Genomic DNA, 13764 nt, shown 5'->3' on the forward strand with positions numbered 1-13764 from the left:
CAAACTTCATGGGAATATAGTTCATGGTCTGGCGCTCAGCTGATTAATTTTTGGTGGCGATCGGCCTTGACCTTCATGGTTAGCGCTGGAGGTCGAAAGTTTTGGACCCCAAGGTCAAATTTTGAAATCTTAGATACCATATCGAGTAATACCTCATATGAAAGCGCTTGATAAGTGCTTTCCAGATCTGTCAAAAGTTTGACGCTATGACGTCATCTGATGACGTCATGACGAAAAAACGGATTTTTCATGAAAATTTTATTTCCTCAGTTCTCATCAAAATCTCTTGATATTTCATGTACAACGGTACTGGAGAGATACCATTAACCGTACGAAAAGATAAAGGTCAAGGTCACAAAAAGGTCAAGCATCAAGGTCGACGAAACCCTTATTTTTTGAGTAACTTTAATCAAATAAATAAGTCACTCATGTTCACATTTTGGCAAGATACTGGTCACCCTGGGGGTGACATTGGTTTTATTATTATTATTATTTTTATTTAATCTGCAGGTGGTGCATTTTGATTGAAAACATGGTTGGAGGCAGGTTAAATTTGGAGTAAAAAACATAAAAAATATAATCCTAACCTGAGTTTGTCAAGACAAAGTTGGTCATGACAGTAATGTACACCTTCTATGGTGTATGGGTGTATGGTACTTTGGGGAGTGGGGGTGAGGAGGGTGAGTGGGTAGGTGAGTTGACCCCCCAAAGTTTGTATTGTCTCTCTTCTCTGCAACTACACACAACTTCGATGAAACTTGATCACAACTGTGATGTACCAAAGATTGCTAACTATATATATATATATATATATATATATATATATATATATATATATATATATATATATACATACATAATCTATGGGGATGTAAAAAAACAGGGGGGGGGGAGTTGCCTCCAAAATAGGGATTTGCTTTCTTCTTGTTGAGGAAGAAGTTCAGGAAGGAGTTCCATATCTGATGAGTTCCAAACCAATTCTATTCATTGGTTTGTTCATGATTTCCCAACACAGATAATTTGTGTGTACGAACCAAACATCATCGCTAGCCGACTGTGCACCCTGTTATCTGCTGTGGGGCCGGCCGTTATAGGTCGGCCTCACGGCGTGCTCGTATCATGAGTTGTAAGAGCTTGCTGCAGGATATTCGCTGTCGAACAATTGACAGTCCTGAAGGAAATCATTGAATTGTCTGTCAGTTGAGGTAAGTCTCAAAAACGAGGGAGAGGGTTTTTAGGAAGGCCTTGAGCATGTTTCCTTCCCAGAATTTAACAGCTGTTAGTTTAAGAAAAATGTAAAAACGTTGGTGACTCTTTGGTTCGCGGGTGCCAGCAGTGACCACTATTTTCGTTGTGTCTGTCTGTCTGTGTCTGTCTGTTTGTGACTGTCCAGAGCATAGCTCCGTGACGTTTGATTAGATCTTGATGAAACTTGGACACAGACGAGATATCATGGTCAAGTTGTGTGTTTTTGTATGAGGGGTGTCCCATGCCCCTTGTGGGCGGAGCCATGCCCACTTGAACTTTTTATTTATTTTTATTTTTTTTTCTCGCAATTTCATTTCCTAGAAGCTGTGCATAATGTCCATAAGTACAACATATAAAAAAATCCGATTTGATTTGGTCAATTTTGACGGAAGAGATAGGTTTTTATGGTAGTGCTTCCTCAAAAGCTTCCACGAACTCAATTTTACCTATCGTGGCATTGTTCAATAATGCCCGCGAACCATCGTCGCCTCCCGGCTAGTTTTATTTTCTTTTCTTCCTGCACAAACCAAATTTCAACACTCCAAATTTCCAAACTATCAATTTCCGAGCTGTATCTCGGAGCTGCCTGGGGCTTTCGGAATGAAATTTTGCATCAATAATGTGAATACAAAGAATGTGGGGTTGACATATTTTGACCTTGACTAATTTTAAGGTCATGTCCCAATTATATCTTCATAGGGTTCACCACCATCTGCTTTTGCACCAGCGACCAGAGCAGTCAGGCTTTACACCAAAGAGGTCAACGATTGACCGTATCCTTGCTCTTCGGGTCCTCACCGAACGCAGACGAGAGTTTCGGCAGGGGCTACCTACAGCTTATGTTGATCTCTGTAAAGCGTTTGATTCAGTGAATCGGGATGCCCTCTGGAGGATTCTTGGTCTTTGTGGAATGCCACCAAAACTGTTTGATCTGATGTCTGAGCTCTACTTTAGTACTGAGAGTGCTGTGAGATGTGGTGGTACCATCTCTGACTTATTTCCAGTTACTGGAGTTCGTCAGGGGTGTGTACTGGCTCCCACAATTCTCAGCACTTGTATTGACTGGATTCTAGGGAGGTTGTCGAGAGATCAAGCTGCGGTGCATGATTTGGGAATGTCAAGATCTCTGACCTTGATTTTGCACATGATGATGCAGTCATCTTTGCGGAGACTTTAGATATCCTTTTGGGGGCCCTCGAGGTGCTGAATGAAGAGTCTGCGCCACTGGTATTACAGGTTTCCTGGGTCAAAACTAAGATCCAAGCTTTCAATGACCTCTTGGATGCTGCTGTCCTGTCTGTGCCTGTTTGTGGTGAGGATGTTGAGGTCGTGGAGAGATTCACTTACCTTGGCAGTGATGTTCATGTCTCTGCTGGCTGTGAGTCAGATGTCAATAGATGTCTGGGTCGGGCCTGGGGAGTCATGGATTCATTGGATAATGAGGTGTGGTGCTGCCGGTACCTGTGCGGGAGGACGAAAGTCTGAGTCTTCAGGTCCTTGGTGCTTCCAGTCTTGCTCTATGGATGTGAGACTTGGACTCTGACCAGGGATCTGAGATGGAGACTAAATTCCTTTGGTACCAGGTCTCGTTGGAGAATCCTTGGCTATCACTGGTCGGACTTTGTGTCCAACGAGCGGTTGTTGAGAGAGACTCAAATGAGATTTGTTACTTGCATAGTCGGTGAGCGTCAGCTTCGGCTGTATGGACATGTGGCTCATTTTCCTGACGCTGATCCTGCTCACCAGATTCTCTCAGCGAGGGAGTCTCGTGAGTGGAGGAGGCCAATGTGTCGACCACTTGCCTCGTGGTTGCAGCAGGTCGATCGGCATCTTAAGGACATGAGGATGGGCCAGGCATCTGCTTGAGGGATGGCCAGATGGAGGCCACTGGAGTCCCGGCGGAAAGTGGACACAGCGACGCGCTGCTCTGGCGCATTCTTCCATACCTGACCTGACCCAATTATTGACATTTTCACCAAAATTTGACTAAGATTTATCTGATGAGAACAAAATTGTCCTCTGGATAGCCTTGAATAAGGCGCATTTACTCTTGATTTACATCATACCCTTCGGGTTCAAGGTCAATGTCAAATGCTAATTTGAAAAAAAAAGTTTTATTTGTTTTTTTTGTCATCGCCCAATCCTCCCAATGCGGAATTTTAGAGACTGCTTGGCCTTCCAAGATGCTCTTGCATCATCTTAGTGGATCTGCATTGAAGTTGTGCACCTAATATTTGTTTCACGTCCTTGACTTACTTTTTTGGATTGAAGTAATTAACAAAAAATAAAAAGACACCTTTTTGGTCATAGCTTGAATAATTTTCCCCCGATTTTTCATGATGTTGAGTTTTATGGATAGTCTAGCAAAGGTACCCAAATTGTTGATGTGGTCTTATTTTCTTTCTTTACAATCTATCTCTAAATGTTGAAGGTCAAGGTCATATCACCATCATTTGATCACGGGCCAAGGGTAAGCCTCCCCCGACTGGGAGAGGCTCACCCAGGCAAAAATGCTACAGTTAGAACTATAGTATATGAGAGTTGTACTCGTATACTACAGTAGTGTGCAGAGAATAACTGCAGGAAAGGAATGTTATTTTTGCCATGATGTTTTTCAATGAGATTGCAGCGTATGCAGACAGTGGTGAGGGTGCAGCAATCGAGATAGGAATTAGGTCGAGGATACAGTTTTTATGGGTGATGAGACTATTAAATGCATATGTTTTTCATTCTGCTGGAAGGATCGTAGAAAGAGTTCTGTGCAGTTTTGAAGGAGCAGTAGTTGGGGACATTGAAGAAAGTTTAAATGACATTGTATCTGGTCATGACGAATACATTAGTTGTGGTACACCAATGAGCAAATGATGTCGGGAATGTTTACTCGGAGGTTTTGAAAAGTAGATACAGGATATTGGGTAAGCGGCTGAAAGCAAAGCGTTGTGAGGTAATGTTTTCTGGGATTCTCCCAAAATCAGGAGATGAAATAGAAATTATGAGCAGAGCAATAGATGTCAACCAATGGCTGGACGAATCGTGTAGGGAGGAAGGTTTTGCATTTAAGAGGCAGTGGAAATAATTTATGGGACAAAGGGAGTGTTTCCAGAATGATGGCCACATGCTAAATAGAAAGGGGTCAGCAAGGTTTGCAGTGGGAATGGAGAAAGGAATTCAGGCTTTTTTTTTTTTGGTCTATGGAGGGTGGGAAAGCTATAAAGGAAGGAACTGATGATGTATTTGTTATTGGTAAGGCCAGGAAGGGAAAAGTTAAACATATTCTATACCAATGCCAGACATTTAAATAACAAGAAAAAGAGCAATCAGAAATTGTAGACCCTTGCCAGGACTCATTTTGTGTACTGGTGTTTTGCGTAGTCAATTGGAGACATAATTAGAACTGTCACTTTATAACTGCTGGCAGTGATGACTGGATACCAAGATGTCCTGCTTTGATGTAACCCCGCTTTGATCGGACACCTGACCCTGACACATGACGTTTAAAAAAAAAAAAAATTGAATTTAAAATGGGATTAAAATAAATTCAATTCAAATCAAATTGAAGACCAAATGGGTACAGTCCTGCATTGGAGTAATCAAAAGGAATCCAAAAAAGCAAAGATGAAGTCATTAGGAGGAACCTGGATAGGATTCACATTTCAGCTGCTGCTCTTCTACCCTCAAACCCATCCAGGCACAGCCAAGTGAGCCTTATTCATAAAAACAAAAAGAACCCATAACAAAAAAAATCAAATAATTCTGGCTGCCAGATCAGTTCAGTTTAAAAGATCATCCAATCAGTTTTAAAGTTAAAACATGAATTCCGCATCATGACTAGATCATAAATGTGAAGTTTTGCATTGATTGATTAAGCAGTTCCAGAGATTATTTAATTAAGCAGATTATTTAATATTTTCTTTAATCCAATATGGCTGCCAAACCATGTGATGTATCAATTATTCCTTAACAAACCTGTACACCCACGTCTTGGGGAACATTTGTGTGAAGCTTCCCCTTGATTTGTCCACCCGTTCTGGAGAAGATTTTTTTTATAGGTTTTCAGGTAAATCCAATATGGCTGCTTAAACCATGTGACCCATGACGTCATATGGGTGACTTTTGCTCCTCATGGATAGCTGGCCATATGTATAGAGTTTCGCCTTGATCTTTTTAGCCATTTTTGACAAGAATTTGAAGGTTTTATTTTTATTTTAAACAATATGGCTGCTGGATCACGGGACCGATGACGTTATTACTATTTTTGTCCTGAGATGACCCTCAAACATTTTCATACTGACCTGATGTGGCGTTCTCTATATGCATTTATGATATCATAACAAGGGCACCTATGATGTCCTTTAAAAAATCGTACGCATTCCCCATGAGTACATGCTATGTGCCAAGTTTCAAAATTTTCCTTGCGGTTTCAGAGGTCCAAAGTTTTTTTTTTTCTTTCTGTTTTTCCAATATGGCTGCTACATCACGTGACCTATGATGTCATTATCATTGAAAACATTCTACATGAGTCGTCGCACCAATGGTGAAAACTTCGTCTCAATCTGACAAGCGGTTGCGGAGAGAAACACTAAAGTTCTGGACAGATAGACAGAGGCAGACGGATGGACCCAAATGCAATACCCTCTCTGAATCCTTCAGCGAGGGTAATAGGATGGAAGAGTTTGAGGCCAAAGTAGATCGCAAAAAGTACAATTATCATTGCAGTTAGTAAGGCTTGATTTAATGAAGAGAGTAACTGGAGGACAGGATTAGAAGGCTACATAATGTATTTTTGTGATCAGAAAGAGAAAATAGGAGGAGTAGCAATCTGAGTAAAAGACAGCATTACTTTGAGAGAAAGGGGTGATATTAAGGAGGGAATTTATGTGGAAGATTCTGTATGGGTAGAGATTAGAGATTGGAAAAACGGTAAGATACTGGTAGGATGCTTTTATATGGCTCTAGGTGTGTCGGAAGGAGGAGTACATGAAGAATTCAGAAGGGCATGTGGTGAGGGAAGAATATTGATTATGGGGGATTTTAACCTGCCAGAGATCTACAATCCTTCCTGTTCAGGAACAGGGAAATAGCAGAGCTGATGAGGATTTCCTACATCTCGTCCAGGATTGCTTTTTAACTCTGTTTGTGGATAAGCCCACCAGAGGGAGTGCAGTGTTAGACCTCTTGAGTAATGATCCCAATATGGTGGAGGAGTTGCAGATAAGGGAACATTTAGGATCAAGAAACCATAACATAATGTGTGCAAGGATCTTGTTAAGAGTTAGAGTTCAGGACAGGAGAGTAAGGTTATTAGATTTCAGGAAGGCAAACTTTGAGGGTGAGGAGAGAGCTTGTTGATGTACATTGGAAGAGGCTAACAAGAGTCACTGCTCCAGAATCATTCCAGCATCACTGCTCACCTCCACTCATTTATTCCTGCTTTTCCCTACCTATGGAAGCACCTTCTATACTCTCTTCAATCTCATTCTTCCCTCCAGGTCTTAAAGACAGCTGTTCACCACCATCTCTGGTCATCCCCCATCCAAAACCATGATCTTTCCTTCACCCGTTAAACTATCCCCCACCCCTCCAAAAATTTTGCTTATATATCCATATTATCCATCCTTTGCGTTCTCCCTTGGCCCTTGGCCCTTGTCGTTACCTGCACCCCTTGTTTGTCCTTGTCCGTATACTTTCTCCCTCTGCCCTGTTGTTGTTTCCCCTTTCTCCTGCTGTTCCCTTTGTTGTGTTGTATCCTGATTTGTTCTGTCATAGCTCTTCCACGAGCCGAGAGCATGTTAAAAAAAAAAAAAAACCAAGGGAAAAATCAGCATCAGAGAGATTGGTAATCTTCAAGGAGAAAATGTGTTCAGTGCAGAGTAAATACATAAATAGAACTATGGACCTGTTAACAGTAGTTTGACTTCAGTTGTGGGGAAGGTGTTGGAGACATTTAATTAGTGACCAGATGAGGAACCATTTTAAATAAATACAAACTAATTTAAAGGCAGTCAGCATGGATTTACCAAAGGTACAGTATGTCTTGTCAAAGAAATCATTCAGAGTTCTATTAAGCAGTTTCTGATTTGGTGAATAAGGGAATGACAGTGGACATAGTATATCTATCCTGGAGTGGTAGTGGCAGTTGGTATCAGAAATGGTAGATAAGTTGAAATTGGATGGATATCTCGAAGTTTTGGAGATAGAGGGGTACAGGGATATTGGCAGGACTTTGAGGGAGCTTGAGTATGGATGGGTGATTGTGTGCATCTGTGCGGAGTGTTTTCTGTGGCGGTCTCGTCACGGGGTAGTGTGTGCTTGATGTGTTTTTCTCACCCAAGAACCGCCTTCACCCACTCCCTCCCCCTCCCTCTGAAAAGAAAAAAACACAACTCCCCCCCCTTCAAGAAAAACAACAACAAACAAACAAAAAAAACAAGCAGTCATAGACTGGTACTTACGAAATCGTCACCTTGACCTCTGACCTTGTCTAATAAAAGCCGTCTCTCGAGAAGGTAGCGACGCAAACCAGAAGTTTCTACGATGATTCTGTACCAAACCATCAAAAATCAAATGTTTTGGATGTTTGACCTCACTGTGACCTTGACCTTTGACCGATTTTGACCAAAATCTAATCAGCACTAGCCATCACCCTCCTGAATCACGTGGTGTAATTTGACATTGGTAGCTTCTTCCGTTCTCGAGTTATCGTGCCTACAAACAAACAAACACACACACAAACAGATGACGGAAGACGTCAATATACTTACAAAATCTTTACATTTCGTAAGTAATAATAGGGTTGTGCATACAACCATACTTTTTTTGAAAGGAGTGTTTTTTTTATGGCCAAATTTCACGCTGATCACAAATCCGTTGAACTTTTTGACATAGGATGATGTCTTAGGTTGGTAAAATGCAAAAATCAAAATGGCCGCCAAATTTACCCACTTTTCAGGTAAAATTTGATAATTATGGCTTACTAGGGCATGTAATATTAGGGTTGAGCACACATCGACTTTTTCTCTGTTGTCCCGTTAAAAGGAGTGTTTTTATGAACATTTTTCACACTGATCACGAATCCGTTGAAATTTTTGACCTAGGATGGCGTCTTAGTAAGACGGCTTCTTATGGATGGCGTCTTTAGTAAGGCATTGTAAGACGTCATCCTATGTCAAAAATTTCAACGGATTCGTGATCAGTGAAAAATGGTCATAAAAAACACTCCTTTTAATGGGACAACAGAGAAAAAGTCGATGTGTGCTCAACCCTTATATTACATGCCCGAGTAAGCCATAATTATCAAATTTTACCTGAAAAGTGGGTAAATTTGGCGGCCATTTTGATTTTTGCAGTTTACCAACCGAAGACATCATCCTCTGTCAAAAATTTCAACGGATTCATGATCAGCGTGAAAAATGGCCATAAATAACACTCCTTTCAACGGGACAACAGAGAAAAAGTCGATGTGTGCCCAACCCAAGTAATAACACATTTGATTTTGTATGGCACAGGAATGATGGGCCGAATGGCTTCCCCCTTGCATCTAATTCCCTTATGTGTAATAATGTGCCATTGCTTCCAACTGTACGAGGCATGCCCACACACTACACATGAAATATTTAATTATCTCAGTTTCCAACTTTGTTGCTTGGTCATCTCAAACCATTTCCCTTTGTGCTTTGAAGAAGTCCTCCCTTTCGCCATCGACAAGCCTTGACTAATTCCTTTAAACCTATTCTTATGGGAGTCTTGAAGGAACATGTCGACAAGACGGCCGCCAGGACTGTTGACCTGAAAACTGATCGGTGATTGTACAACAACGTATTAGACGACAAACTGAGGGGAAAGTTACTTGGACAATGTGCGCATGGATGCATACTAAGCTTAATTGGAATGGGGATTATTTTCCACATGCCTTGACATGAAATAAAACTTTAAACCTTCTTCTGGATGATGTCGCTAGTTTTATTTTTGTGCTCCTGAATGTGTTAAATTGTGCCACTTCATCTGGAACACCCTGCCTTCAAGTTATAATTTACTCCCCTCCGCCCCCCTCCCTATTGTCTTTAATGTTTGTACTCACATTGGCATCGTTGTTTCAACCCCCCATCCATTCTTACTTGTCTCCTTTGCCTGACAGTTGAAGTGCTGAGATTCTTATTCATCATTTTGTTCTCCCTCTTCAATAGCACGCTTCTGTTTTACCAAAATAGCATTCATTACAGTCCCTTTACCTACTCTGCAGTCTGTACTATTCCTTCTATTCCTTTCTTCTCTTTTGCTGTGGCCTCTTATTGTCTCTTCTTTCTCCGTTTCTTGCCCCACCCATGATAGACCGGCCCCACGGCGTGCTCATACCATGAGCCGTAAGAGCCGGCTGCTTCAGCGCCTCGTGCGCTGCCACTGCCTGCGCGGAGATGAGGAGCCTGTCTCTGCCATAGACTACTCACACTGTTGCTTGCAGCAGGTTCCCAAAGATGTGTTCATTTTCGAACGCACCCTGCATGAGCTCAATCTCGATGCAAACCAGCTGGAAGAGCTGCCCAAGGTAACTGAAACAATTATCATATGATTATCATATGATTATCATGGCTTTTGGAGGGATATGTCTGAACATTGAGCCATTGTGGATTTAAGGGAATTCTTGACTGGGAAGTGAAGTAAAATGTTGAACTTTTTTTGGTTTACCATCTTTGCATAACTTGGGCCTTTACAGTACCTATAGAAAGTCTACACCGCCTTTCAAAATTTTAACCTTAATTGTTGCCTTAGAACCTGGAATTAAATTGCATCAAATCAGACTTTTTCCATCTTTTATTTCCACAGCATAACCCACAACTTCCAAGTGAAAAACAAATTCCACAAATTTGAGAAAATTAATTGAAAATACAAAACTAGAATATCTTAGTTGAATCAGTGTGCACCCCCCCCCCCCCCTGACTTAGTACTTGGTGGAAGCACCTTTGACAGCAATTACAGCTGTGAGTCTGTTGGGAGAGGTCTCCACCAACTTTGCACACCTTGTTTGGGCAATATTTTCCCATACTTCTGTACAAAACTGCTCAAACTCAGTCAAGTTACATGGGGAGTGTTGATGGACAACAATCTTCAAGTCATGCCACAGATTTTCGATTGGATTTAAGTCAGGGGCTCTGACTGGGCAACTCAAGGACATTTATCTTTTTGTTTCGTAACCACTCCAGTATAGCTTTGATTGTGTACTCTGCATTGTCGTCATTCTGAAAGGTGAACTTTCATCCGAATTTCAGCTTTCTTGCAGAGGGCAGCAGGTTTTCCTCTAGGATTTTTCTATATTTTGCTCCATTCTTTTTCCCTTCTATCCTGACAAGTCCCCCAGTTCCTGCTGATAAGAAACATCCCCATAACATGATGCTGCCACCACCATGCTTCACAGTTTGGGTGGTGTTCTTTGGGTGATGTGCTGTGTTGGGTTTGCACCAAACATATCATTTTGCATTTCGGCCAAAAAGTTCCATCTTGGTTTCGTAAGACCACCAAATGTTTTGCTGCATGGCTTCAGAATATCTGGAGTGGTTTTTTTGCATACCACAAAGAGGACTCAAGGTGGGCTTTTTTGAGTAATGGCTTCCTTCTTGCCACCCTGCCATACAGGCCAGACTTGTGGAGTGCTTGGGATATTGTTGTCACATGCACAGTCTTTGGGACCAGTCTTTGCCATAAAGGAGTGTAGCTCTTTCAAAGTTGCCATTGGCCTCTTGGTGGCCTCTCTGATCAGTCTCCTCCTCTCTTGGTCACCGAGTTTGGAGGGACGGCTTGATCTCGGCAGGGTCTTGGCTCCTTCCACCTGCCACTGCTTTTTTTTCTTGACTGTGCTCCAAGGGATACTCAAGGCCTTTGAAATATTTTTGAACCCACTGCTGCTCTGTGCCTTTCCACATATTATCCCGGAGGTCTTTTGAAAGCTCCTTGGTTCTCATGGTTGAGTATTTGCTGTGAAATGCACGAACCAGCAGAGGAAACCTAGAGGAACAGCTGATTTTATTTTGAAATGATCCGAATCACTACAATTTAGCACAGAGTAGATCAGGTCAGGTATGGGAGCATGCTCCGGAGCAATGCGTCGCTGTATCCACTTTCCACCGGTACTCTAGGGGCCTCCATTTGGCCATCCCCCAGGCAGATTCCTGGCCCATCCCCATCTCCTTGAGATGCCGATCAACCTGCTGCTACCACGAGGAACATGGTCAGCCCATCGGCCTCCTCCACTCACGAGACTCCCTCGCTGAGAGAATCTGGTGAGCAGTATCAGCATCAGGAAAACGAGCCGCATGTCCATACAGCACAGCAGATGCTCATGGACGATGCCGGTAACAAATATTGTTTGAAACAAAGTCCGACCAGCGATAGCCAAGGGTTGTCCAAAGAGACCTGGTACCAAAGAAATGAAGTCTCCGTCTCAGATCCCTGGTCATAGTCCAAGTCTCCAATCCGAAGAGCAAGACTGGAAGCACCAAGGACCTGAATATTTGGACTTTCGTCGTCCTGCATAGGTACCGACAGCACCACACCCCATGATCCAGTGAATCCGTGACTCCCCAGGCCCGACCCAGATGTCTATTGACCTCTGGGTCACAGCCAGCAGAGACGTGAATATCACTGTCAAGGGAAGTGAATCTCTCTGAGACCTTAACATCCTCATCACAAACAGGTACAGACAAGATAACAGCATCGAAGATGTCATTGAAAGCCTGGATCTTAGTTTTCACCCAGGAAACCCATAATACCAGTGGATCCAACTCGTCATTCAGCACCTCGAGGGCCCCCAAAAGGATATCCAGTGTCTGCATAGATGACTGCATCATCTGCGAAATCAAGGTCAGAGAGCTTGATATTCCCAATTGATGCACTGCAGCTTGATCTCTCCAACATCGTCCCCAGAACCTAGTCCACACAAGTGCTGAAATGTGTGGGGGCCAGGATACACCTCTGGCTAACTCCAGTAACTCCTGGAAATAAGTTGGAGATGGGAACACCACATCTCACAGCACTCTCAGTGCCAGAGTATAGTTCAAACATCATATTGATCAGTTTTGGTGGCACCCCACGAAGACCAAGAATCCTCCAGAGGGCATTCCGATTCACTGAATCGAACGCTTTGCAGAGATCAGCATAGGATGCAAGCAGCCTGTGCCGAAACTCTCGTCTGCGTTCGGTGAGAACTCGAAGGGCAAGGATACGGTCAATCGTTGACTTATTTGGTGTAAAGCTTGACTGCTCTGGGTGCTGGTGCTCAAGCAGATGGTGGTGAACCCTATCAAGAATTATCTGAGCAAAGACCTTGCCCTGCACTTAGAGCAGCGTCACCCTTCGGTGGTTGTTGTAGTCCTGGCGATCACCCTTTCCTTTTCAGAGAGGGACAACATGGCCCCTCTTCCAGTCAGTTGGGATGATGCCTGTGTTGCAGGCAGAGTACAGAACTGCATGCAACAACATGAGTGCTGCATTTCCACGAGCCTTGAGGAGTTCAGCATGGATGCCACATACCAGGAGCCTTATCCAATTTCAACTGATTCACTGCAGCCTGTGTTGCCACAAACGAAGGTGATCACAGTTGATTGGAGGGTCAGCAATAGGGATAGTAACACCCTTGACATCCAACTCAACAGCTGGTGGCCCGATACAGCCTGATACAGCGCTGGAAAGCAACCGGCCCAGTGGGCCTTCACTTTGGACTCCTCTGTCAAAACCCACCACCCTCCGCTCGAACTGCAGTGCACCGAGGGACCGGCTTAGAGGAACGCAATGCACAAATTCCCCCTGTAAGAACAATGATAATCACTTGACCACAGATGATGCTCTACCCCTTCACAGATTCCTCACACATAGGACTCCTTGTCGACCCTCCACACACGTACAGGTTTACGCCTCAACTCCCTGAACAGCTCAGCTCTGCCCTGTCATTAAGCCTGGCCCTGCGACTCTGGACATTGGTATATAGTGCCCCTTCAGAGACAAAATTCTTCTTCACCCTCAGGTGAGTTCCAAGACATCTACCGGCAACATCAAGGATGGTGGTCATGACGGCACTCTACAACTCTTCAGGATTCCCCAAAGCAGCCAGACCCCCAAAATCCCCACTCAGCCTGTTTGCAAACTCCTCAGCTACCCTCTCATCCTTGAGCTTGCCAACATCCATCCTAGGTTTGGATGGTATCATTCTCCCGGATTGTTAAGCTGAAACTTAACAATTGCTATCGCAAGCCTGCATTCCGTATTGAGGAACTGTGCACTCCGGAGACCCTGCAGTTCTGGATCATCCTCCAGCGACCATCAACGAGCACATGGTCAATCTCCTTTGCCACACCGCCATCATTGGAATATCAAGTCCAGCGATGAGCCTGTGGGTGCTGAAACCATGAACCAGCCACCCTAAATCAATGAATTCTTGCAAAATCAAGGAACTTGGTGCTATTCTGGTTCACAGTTCCAGATCCATGGGGACCAACATTTGTCTCATAACCATCCTTCTCAGTTCCAGTC

General features: G+C 43.3%; 1 protein-coding gene across 6 annotated transcripts in view; it reads left to right on the plus strand.

Moving 5' to 3' along the window:
- ERBIN (erbb2 interacting protein) overlaps positions 1–13764 on the plus strand; it is a 261007-nt gene that overhangs the window by 147444 nt on the left and 99799 nt on the right. For 5 of the 6 annotated variants that reach the window (XM_085884469.1, XM_085884468.1, XM_085884467.1 and 2 more), the window contains one exon: positions 9577–9790. The exons of the other annotated variant lie outside the window; for it this stretch is intronic. In XM_085884469.1, coding sequence (XP_085740595.1) covers positions 9602–9790 — 189 coding nt within the window. In that variant the 5' untranslated portion in view covers positions 9577–9601. The remainder of the gene's footprint in view (positions 1–9576; positions 9791–13764) is intronic. 6 annotated transcript variants of the gene reach the window in all.

Source organism: Eptatretus burgeri, chromosome 6 (genome assembly GCF_056783735.1).
Source record: "Eptatretus burgeri isolate ZD-2024b chromosome 6, Ebu_testis_v1, whole genome shotgun sequence".
NCBI classification, from domain to species: Eukaryota; Metazoa; Chordata; class Myxini; order Myxiniformes; family Myxinidae; genus Eptatretus; species Eptatretus burgeri.